The following is a 10966-nucleotide window of genomic DNA, read 5'->3' as shown; positions in this document are numbered from 1 at the left end:
TATATATATATATATATATATATATATATATATATATATATATATGACGGCTATTATCTAATATTACGAAATTTATACTCGTTCTCTTTGAACTTATTCCGATTATAAAATTAGATATATCATAGTATCTACATATTATTTATTTATAAATGCGTCTATATTTAAGCCATTGTGTTGAAAAAAAACCATTTAAACTACGGTATAAGCTGCATTTATTCTCCGAAACACACAACCTTGATATTTGTGTGCGTCTCCGCGTGCATTCCAAAAATAGCGCATAGTAGTAATGCTTTAAAGTGAACTGCCTGATGTCTTGGGTTCCCCTGCCCAGTCAGTCTATCGATTCTTATCCGCGGCGTATACACGCTCCGCTCTAAAAATCGAAAAAAGTTTGCGTTTAAAATATCGCAGGCTGTAATAAAACCTTTCGCAAACCATTTATGTGAATATTACGAATCTCGCGGAAAGAGTTGCCGATGCTGTAGTGCCTCGTAATAACACTTCGCACGTGACGCAAACCATGTCTTCGTACAGAAAAGGAGCACAGACTAAGCCAACAACAGCTGCAGGCTTACGGGCTCAAGCGTCAACAAATGGGCAATCAATTTTTGGAAACAGGTCACGGATCGGTGGTTTGCTCTCATTAAATCCAAATAATTTAACGTTTAACGCGGGATTATTGGGCGTAAAATCTCCAAATCTATATTCCGGATCTAATTTTTTGAATAAGAATAAAAAGAGTAGCGACTTATTTCGAACAACTCCTTTCACGAAGTCTACGAACAGTCCGAATTATCAGAATCTTTTCACGACATATGGTGGAACGTCAACGGGATATGGTGGTGTGACTTTACCTTCTCACACAGCTGTCAGTCCTTTGAATCTGAGTCCATCTCCCAGTTATAATTATTTAAATCTAAACGTAAACACTCGGCCACATATGCAAAAAACCGAAAGTTTTAAGAGATCAAAGATAAAACCGAGTCTTAATATCAGTTCGAGAAGTTCCAGTCTACAAAGTTTAACTAGTTCTGAGGGATATGCTGTAAGCAATTTCCTTGATTTTCGCATTTTAAATCTGTTATAAATCTCTTATAAAACTTCCAGGATTTTAGAATATTTTCAAATAATAGTTTTTATTAAACTATTATTTTCTTTTTATTTAAATATATTTTATATACGTAAATAAATTATATAAACATAGATTTAATAATATAACATTCAGTAATATTATCGAATATTATATTATTAAATTCATATTACTCAATTTTTATTACAGATTATAATATTACAGATTATAATTTTTTTAGAATGATAAAAATTTTAAATGATACATTGTAAAATTTACGTTTAATATTTTTTTCTTTTAGAGCGGAAACGATCGTTCTGGGAGAGCCACTAGATTAGGTTCGATATCTTCGCTATCATCAGAAGCCTCATCAACACCAATCAGATTAAAATCCAATAGTTCCGAAAACGGTGAATTAGATTATAAAAAATTATATGAGGAATCTCAAGTCGAGAATGAAAGGTTAAAGGATAAACTGAAGCGCTCCGACGAACAATTAAAGGAAGTTAGGCATTTATTGGAAAAAATGCAAATCAACCAAAATAAAGTAATTCTCTCTGAGGCAGAGAAAAGGGAAAGGCGAGCCATGGAGAGGAAACTTTCAGAGATGGAAGAAGAATTAAAGGTAAGTTCGCAGAGATTTGATACACTTTCTACATTATGAATCTGTTATGTATGTGAAAGCGAATAGAAGAAATGCTTTCATACATTGAATTGAATGATGAGACGACACAATTGTCTGTGATTTTGTGTACGAATATACGTATCAGTATATATACAATTTTAGATTTTTTAGTTAGTTACACACCGTCATCTCTTTTTTTCTTGTGTTGCTGTGACTGCTAGCGGCAAGCAAAAACAGCAATGAGTATTTTTGTACGAAGTACCCGATCGCTTCGGTTATATGCTTTTCCTTACCTGGCAATTTTACGCAAATTGGCGCTTTACTCTCTTTCTTATTCTCTATTTCCAATTGATACTCATTTTCTCTTTTTTTCGCGAGATACAGTAATTTTCAGTAATCCATTTTGTATTTTCACTGAGTTCCGCTTCTCAGAACTTCCAGCATAGTTTTAGCAGGGAATTTAGCGGGGAACACGGTTTATTCATCTGTTAATGGAACGCGAATTAGTTATTTGTTTTTGGCTATTTTGGGACTCGCAAAAACAATGGCGGGGGTTTTAGGCTAATTATTTAACTGTTTACAGCAATTGCAAAAACTCAAAGCTGAAAATGAGAGATTGAAAGCCGAAAATCGGGCACTTACCCGCGTCGTATCCAAACTCACCAATACTAAATAGGTAAAGGACACAATGACAGCATCTGCGTTTACGATAGACTTCGTATCTTACGTACAACATTAATTAATTAATTACTCTTTTAATCGAATGATTAATTATAATTTTGTGTTCCGATCGCCAATATTAAAACAGAAATGATACCACTCATCATACTTATCGTACAAATCAGCTTTGCAAAATACATTCCAATATATAACGCGTACCATTAATCAATTTTTAATTAAAGGTATCAATTTATTTTTATAAAAGAGAGACTTCAGGCTTTCTATAATACATATGTCTTATTCTAAGTATTGCAATCAATATTGTACATTTATGTATCTTCTTGTGTGATACTTCTTGTGTGATAACACTTTTATTTCTGCAATGTATTATCAAGGCAATTATTTTACGCATATAATTACGTATATAACATATTTTATATATGTATAAAATTGTTCAAGATGTTCCAAATTCCAAACGTGACAATTATAATAAATTATCCCGGCTAATTGTGTGATGCATGTTATAAATAAATTATTTAATAATACATTTACTAAAAACGAAAAACAAATTTTTAACAAGAGATAAGAAAGAACGCAGTCTGTCATTTATAAGATACATATAGGAATGAATATAGCTACCACAATTTTAATTTTAGGAAACTTTCCTCCTTATAAAACCATCATCCAACATGCAGAATAACATCAGTAAATTGAATGCCATCATCAAGCATCGATCATTTTAGCACGTGTTTCACATAAAAACAAAGCCATGACTCTGCAGTTAATTATTCTTTTCAGTTTATTTATCTTAATCATAACTGTGTGAAAGTTATTCAATTCCCAAAATATATTCGACTGTTAAAATATCAACACATATTACACTGTATTAACTTAGATTTTCACCTCTGTCTCTCTCTCTCTTTCTCTCTAAGGAAGCATGTTAAATGTTAAATTGTTGCACTTTATTGCACTTTATTGCACTTTATAGACTTTAAAAAATAGTCCAATCCATAAAATTGACATTAATCCCTCTTTAACTTTACGTATAATATTGCATACTCATCATTATTCCGTGGTATGCATTAGAAAGCTTTCGTATCAACGATGTTATTTTGTAGTATTCAAAAAGTGCTCAACAAAAAATATGACAAATGATAGTTGCAATTGTAACGTAAAATTATTTCTTGCATATGAAATATCCCTACAACTTGAAGTCAAATATATCAATATCAATATTGTATCAATAAGATAAGAATAATTGTGCGTCATCTAAATTGTCTTAATTATTCGCTAATTAAGTCTCACTCTTAGATTGCGTATAAGTTTGAGGATAAATTTGCGAACATTTTTGTAGAATATTTGTATGTATGAAAATTTTATTCAAGAGTCGGATTTGTATCTAAACAATTTGAGCTATTTATCAATATCAATGCAATATTAATTAAATACAAATAATTATGAAGGAATACTTGTGTACAAATGCAATGATTAACTTGAAAGAAATAAAGTTTATGATTCTGGTATTATATATAATACGATTATCATAAATTGATGAAACGCTTTTGCTATTCGCGATCATTTTTCAGTTCTCTTATCTGTATCAATATCTGAACATTTATTAATTTTTTGCTAGTATATACATTACCCGAATACTTTAATGACTTTTGGTTGCAGTAATATTTGTGAGTGCCTCTTTCCATTTATCCTCCTGTTGTTTTGTGAGCACTGAAATTATTCCGTCTATAACGGCATTATTTCTTTGTATTTTCCTCTACTGTGTTCTTAATTAGTGCATAAGAATTAGTGTGATATTTTTTTTTCTAGGTGATGGACCAACTAAAATGCGAAAATCAGAGGCTAAAAGATGAAAATGGTGCCTTGATCAGAGTAATCAGCAAATTATCCAAATAAAAAATCTTGTAGTCTCAACTACACATCGTAATGAAATTTTAAGTTGTATTACAACTATGTTGAATGAATTGCTTTAATTATAGCAGCATCATCATTATCGCTAGTATTCTTACAAATCTTGCGTCATGCTATCGATGAATTTATCTTTATAGTTATTTAACTTATTCCAATTATGAGATCAATTAATCGCATGGCTGTGCCAAAGGCGAAAAGAAATGTTACTCCTATTCTTAGATTGTGAATACTTGATTGTAAAAGACTTAGAGGAATTTTACTTTGTGGAATTACTTTTTATAATGTCAGAAAGATAAATTTTATAATCCACTATATAAAATCAATTTAATGCTTTATAGTAAAAAAAAGTCAGGTTTATTTTATTTGACTATTAGAAAAGAAAGAAAAGAACTGTTAATCTTTACGGACAGTTTTCTTTTTTAACAAATCGCGTTATCAATGTTGATTCTTTATAAGAACATTTTGTAAATACAAACAAATAGACAATGGTGATGTGGCATTTTAGTAATTTGAAAAAAAGAATTTTTACTCGCGAAGTAAGTTTTTGTGAAACACTCTGACTACATACAAACAAATCCATAATATATCGAAACTGTTTACATTGTCGAAGCAATAAACGATATATCTGTTACTCCTGATTAAATTACGGTGATAAAGGAGTCAAAGAACATGACCTTGCTACTCAAGTGGCCTTTTTCTGAAGACTGCAATTTGTAAATCCTTCCATCATTGCCATTTTTGCAGTATAAGCAGAAATTTGATGCATATACGGGAGTAAATGTTTTTAATTACTCTGTAATATAATACATTTTCTTATATAATATCACAGATATGTAAAATATACTTTAGACACATCGGGATTTTTAATCTCCTTAAAGTGCTAAAATTACTGTATGTTAGAGCTGTGGTAACTTCAGTTCAAACTGTTGATGTAGAAAATCTGTGTTATTATTTTTAACTACTTGTCCAATATAAAATGCTGTTACCTATTATTTTCTTATAGCAACACCAATAATGATTGTCCAATACGTTCTGGATAAAGACGAATTTATAAATATTGAATAATGGAATGTGTAATTGACAGTTGGCATGTTTTTTAATGATATTATTGTAAACAATTGTAAAAAAATGATGACTCAATGTAGTTATTTCGTAATGAAGTTTATTAGAAAATATTTGTGTAAATATTTAATACAAACTTATATGTGTGTGTGGACCTATTTTTATTATTTTATAAACTTAAGTCTATGGGGGAATTCTTTTATATATCTGTAATAATATATTCTTTAAAATATTTATATTGATAAAAATCCTTATATAATATAATTAATTAATTATCAGAGTCTTATACAATGAAAGGTAAGTAATCAATATAAAACTGCTTATAAAAAAATCGAATTATTTTTATTTACAATATATCATCTCACAATACTAACTCATTAATAGATTTATAGTAATTCCTTCCCTCTCCATTTTATCATACTTATACTATTTTAGTAATCGTTCCATAATTTTTGCAACAACAGCCATATCTGCACGTTGTTCCGTAACTTTTGCCATTTCTCCCATTAACGCTTTAAACAATTTTTTCTTGCCACTTTTATATGCTGATACAAGTTTTGGATTTTTTTCTATAATTTCTAAACATATTTGTTCTAATTGTTTCTCATCTGATATCAGGAACCAATTGTGCTCTTTAACAATCTATGTGTAATAAATAAAGTTAATTATATGAATGTAAGTTAAAAAAATATTTAAGCTTTAAATACCACATATTTTTTGAAAAAATGAGATTTTTACCTCCTTTGGTAGTTTATCTGAATCAATTACTAATTCCTTCAAAATCTTTTTTGCCGTTATTAAATTAATTAAATTGTCTTGTAATAAATCAATCAATTGACCAATAAAATCTTCATGTGGTACACTGAAAATTTATGAAGTACGCATTTTTTATTCCGAAACATTATCTTAGTTAAAAAGAAGAGGCTTACCAAAATTCAATCGTTAGTTTATTTTTATAAAGAAAAGTCAACAGCTCCATGACGAGAAATTTAGCGACTAGTTTCGGTTTACGATTCTCATTATTTCTTGTTATTCTGTTAAATAATTGTAATAATGCAAAGTCACTCTAAAAAAAATATAAAATATTTTTTAAAATGTTTATATTTTTTTGTTTCATTATAGAGCATACACAAGATTTACCATTAAAGCTATAATTATTTCAGGAGATATCTTAAGATCATTCTTTAGTCTCTGACGTATTTGTTCCGGCAACTCGGGTAGCTGTCTTTTTAGTGTTACAGCATCAACTAAATTGTTTTTATTTGGTAAATCTTCTCTAAGATGTATGCGTAAAGGTGGTAAATTTGTTTCAGGCATAAATCGGTAATCCTGAAAGTATTTAAGGTGAATTCAATAATTCATAATGTAAGAGTAGCAATGTAAAATCGAAATGCTGTTACTTCTTTGTCTTCTTTTTCACGCATAGGAACAGTTTTCTTGTTCACTGCATCCCAAGCACGAGTCTCATTGAACATCTTATCACCGATCTCAAGGATAGAAATATGTCTATTTATTTCATATTGAATGGCCGCAGCGACAGCACGCACGCTTCCAATATTTTTTATTTCTGTTCGAATGCCTAAACTATCTCGATTGGTTACAGAAACGTTGGCGTCCACGCGAAGTGCTCCTTCTACAATTTATAAAGATAATAAAAAATCGATATAACACACACACACACACACAGAGAGAGAGAGAGAGTTGTATAAAAATATAATAAAATTGAAAATAATTTTTCGCAAACAACCTTCCATTTTGTTGCTACAGACACCCAGTAATTGCAACGTAAATCCAAGCTCCTTTACAAGCGCAGCCGCTTCCTCACCATCGACCAAGTCTGGTTCAAACACGAATTCCATCAAAGGTATTCCAGCTCGATTAAGGTCAATCAAACTTCTAAGATACAGAAATATCAAGTAAAAAATTTAATTGAAATACTCCCAATTTTTATTAATTTTCGAACAGAACCAAATCAACAAGCAATCAACTCAATACCTTGCTACATTTTCGTCATGCAAACTTTTGCCACTGTCCTGCTCCAATTGAATCTGCTTAATTTTAGAAGATTTCAAATATGGAGATTTGTGCAGTCCTGGAGTGAAAACATGAAACTTAATTTCACCATTAACAGCAATAGGTTGTCCTTGTTGAGTAATTTGAAATCCTGCCTAAATAATTTGCAACTAATAAAAACAATAACGATAAGTATCTATTTTATGATAGATACTTATCACTCACAGGCAAGTCTGCGTAGAAGTAATGTTTCCTTTCAAACAAAGAAGTCTCATTCAATTGGCAGGATAGCGCTAAAGCAGTCATCACTGTTGATTCTACACATTTCCTGTTCAATACCTACAATATATACATATCTACGACAATAATTAATATTTATTGTAATAGTTTGCAAAGTTAATTATTTTTATTTATTCAAGAAAGAGTATTTCTGCTAAACATAAATTAATAATAACATTGCATCAATATTATCATTTCCCATATAATGATATAAATATAACACATGTTGTATGTAACACTTACATTGTTGAATAAGAAATTATAATATTGATTTTATATTACTGTTAGTTTATGTTCAGCAGGTGTCTTTTCATTATAACCGATTATTAATAACTCACAGGTAATGTTCCTGGTGTGGCACAGTCGAAGAATGAAACGCACGAGTTAACCGGGCTGGCAAAATTGGTAGATGCACTGGAAAACAATTTTGATTCCGTGGCAATCTGAGCGTGGATCTCCAAACCCACAATAGACTTCCATCTCTCTCTAATTATCAAAAAGAATACAATTAATGACTTAATTATGACTCTCTGAAACACGAATATTTAATGAATATTTAATGAAAATATACTACTATATGTCTTGAAAGCGACAAGTATTGTTTATATTCACAAACATTATTATAGCCTAACCTAATTACTCACCGTACTTTTACATCTTTTTGATTCTTGATTGAGAGAAAACGCAAAACATTGTTGTTTCGCTTTCGAATCCATTTATGCGCAAAGGTAAGACATTGTTGTCCTGATAACATTTTTCATTGATTTTCCAGGATAAAAATTCAGAAGAGAAGCCACGCGTTCTTCATAGGAAAAATAGTAATTCAGAATTGCCAATTGCTACAAGTATGCAGCGCAGGGAATTTTGTACGTCACTATTGCAAATTGCATGGATCCGGTCATTGAACCGCCATTTTGAATATATCTTATTTAAAATATTTTTAAAATATTTTTATTGTAAATATTTTTAAAAAATTTATTAATATCCATAATTTTGTAAGAATTGATAATTTTGATATTTTTGTGTTATGTCATTGATATATTAATAATCTTTTAAAAATATTAATTTTGAAGTTTATATGTGTATAATTATTTCTTTAATACACGATTGGAAACTGGGACAATCTAGCCATTTATCTTATCAATCAATTTGCTGAGGCAATGTGATTGAGTTTTCTTATGTAAGAGAAATAAAGTCACATACGACGATACTTTAAACAACTTACATTTATTTGTGAATGTAGAAAATCTGTTTGCGTACAAAATGTATTGTGCAATGCGAGTTATACATAATTTTTAACAATTAGAATAGAAACAATCATTCTATTACTTATTGATTGTTGCTTTAACACTTTATGACCTTACAAAACGCTTTTCGTTGATATCGTTGCCGAGTCATTCTCCCTGTTAATCCTGTCATTAGAATACTGTTAAACAGTTATCATGACAGATTATTATTAGTGCCACTCATTCATTTAGAAAAACCAACAAGGCTGTCAAAAACCATGCAGTTCCCAAGAGATCGTTTTGTAAGAAATAAAGGAATAAAGAATAATGAGGCTGTTGGCGAATGCTGAAATTTACTCAGTGGCGTCATCCTTAGATACACTAAATGGTTCTGTCACAGTCTCCGCGCCGCTGTCGGCGATGACTATGTCCTTGCGTGGCTTATCTCGTGAATCAGTGCTCGTTTGCTCAATCTTGCGCACTATATCCTGCAACAGAATATTGAAATTATAAATCTGCTTTTTTGAACATTTTTTGTTTCCTTTATTTTTTTTATCTCCAAAGTGAAAGAGGAAAAATAAAAAAAATTAATGAAAAGAACAAGCTTTGTGTACTTAATTAATGGAGTAAAGTAAAAAAGTATATTCTCAGTAAATTATCATAATACTAACAAGTAAATAGTGTTCTTACCATTCCTTTGATAACCTTGCCAAAGACGACATGTCTACCATCGAGCCAAGGTGTTTGTTTAACTGTGATAAAGAATTGAGACCCGTTGGTATCTTTGCCAGCATTGGCCATGGACAGCCATCCAGCGCCGTAATGCTTCAATTTGAAGTTTTCATCCGCAAAGCGATCTCCATAGATGCTGCGACCTAGATTATAGATCAGCAATCAAATGCATCTATGCTAAACTAGACCAGTCCAAAACTCAGCTAGCGATTAAGTGCTTTTTATTTATGTCTGTTTCTACCAATGTAAATCAACTTTAATTTCGATCCAGCTTACTTTTTTTTCTAATTTTTATTAGAAAAAGTAGAAAAAGTTAGTTGAACCGAGATTAAAACTACATTGGTAGGAATAACAATACAAATCAACACAAGCATTGCATTCTATCTTTTTTAACATTCAGTAACAAAAATAAAACGTTACCTGTGCATACACTTGTATCATCAAATAAAAAGTATTTGCTATCACCTCACCCTGTCCCATTGAACGAGACAAGAAGAAAACAAAAAGAATAGATATTAGAACAGCTAGTTACTGGACAGAGTTCTAGTGTTTATTCTTTTTGTTTATTCTATCTTGCTCAACAAGACAATGAAGAGGTGTTAGCTCGCGAGCTAATTTTTAGACAATACATCTGACCTAAACAATTAAAAGTAAAGACCTCCAGTGCCATCTCCTTTTGTGAAGTCACCTCCTTGGATCATAAAGTCTTTGATCACTCTGTGGAATTTGCTGCCCTTGTATCCTTCACCTTCTGGCAATTTGGCAAGCTCGACGAAATTCTTGACTGTCTTCGGAACGGTTTTACCGAATAGACCGATCTCTACTCTACCCGCAGCCTCATCGCCGATCTTGATTTCGAACCATACCTAAAAATTTGATAAATTATTCATTAATTAATATTAAGTAAATGATTCTTTGTGAGAGAATTCGGCGAATATACACTGCCGGACAAAGGCATTGTTCGTTCGTAAGTGACGCACGGATTTTTCCATACATGCAATAAAAATATCTCGCGCCGGCGAAATGCCACGTATTCACAATTTATATTTTGCAAATGGTATTTAGATACTTCATACTTTATCAGTGACTTTCGGCCCATTGCTCGCACAGGAGACAACGGCTATCAAGCCTACGAGCAGCAACAACCTCATGATGCTATGAACAATGAAAGTACCACACTGTCTGATCCTGCAGTGGTCTGTCAGAGACCACTACCGGATGCGATGATGCCTCGAGTACGCGTGTGCACGTTTAGAAATGTGGGAGCGTCCAATTGGCTCGTTTCCCCGGCGGTAACGTAACGAGCGAGTCATCATGAGGGCCCGCGAATATGAGAATAAATGAATAAAACGTATTTAGTTAGCTTAATTTGGT

At 31.3% G+C, this 10966-nt stretch overlaps 3 protein-coding genes across 3 annotated transcripts in view; 1 reads left to right on the top strand and 2 right to left on the bottom strand.

The window, feature by feature from the left end:
* LOC105617107 (protein phosphatase 1 regulatory subunit 12B) overlaps window positions 1-4265 on the top strand; it is a 22557-nt gene extending 18292 nt beyond the window's left edge. The window contains 2 exon segments of the mRNA XM_012198685.1: window positions 1371-1694; window positions 4179-4265. Of these exon segments, the coding sequence (XP_012054075.1) occupies window positions 1371-1694; window positions 4179-4265 (411 nt within the window).
* A 1503-nt stretch (window positions 4266-5768) lies between these two features.
* On the bottom strand, window positions 5769-8388 carry LOC105627941 (glutamyl-tRNA(Gln) amidotransferase subunit B, mitochondrial). Its single transcript, XM_012209213.1, has 10 exons — window positions 8279-8388; window positions 7973-8120; window positions 7581-7694; window positions 7338-7510; window positions 7090-7238; window positions 6743-6975; window positions 6483-6671; window positions 6272-6408; window positions 6081-6204; window positions 5769-5984 (listed from the first exon to the last, which is right to left on the bottom strand). Exons 1-10 carry the CDS (start codon window positions 8386-8388, stop codon window positions 5769-5771), a joined length of 1593 nt encoding a protein of 530 aa, XP_012064603.1.
* Window positions 8389-8842: 454 nt separating this feature from the next.
* LOC105627940 (peptidyl-prolyl cis-trans isomerase B) lies at window positions 8843-10743 on the bottom strand. Its single transcript, XM_012209212.1, has 4 exons — window positions 10669-10743; window positions 10251-10458; window positions 9551-9735; window positions 8843-9348 (listed from the first exon to the last, which is right to left on the bottom strand). Exons 1-4 carry the CDS (start codon window positions 10741-10743, stop codon window positions 9214-9216), a joined length of 603 nt encoding a protein of 200 aa, XP_012064602.1. The 3' UTR covers window positions 8843-9213.
* Between the last annotated feature and the right edge of the window lie 223 nt (window positions 10744-10966).

The sequence above is a fragment of the Atta cephalotes genome (assembly GCF_000143395.1).
Source record: "Atta cephalotes unplaced genomic scaffold scaffold00011, whole genome shotgun sequence".
In the NCBI taxonomy this organism is placed as follows: Eukaryota; Metazoa; Arthropoda; class Insecta; order Hymenoptera; family Formicidae; genus Atta; species Atta cephalotes.
The sequence above is the reverse complement of the archived record's forward strand: the minus strand, read 5'-3'. Positions and strand labels throughout refer to the sequence as shown.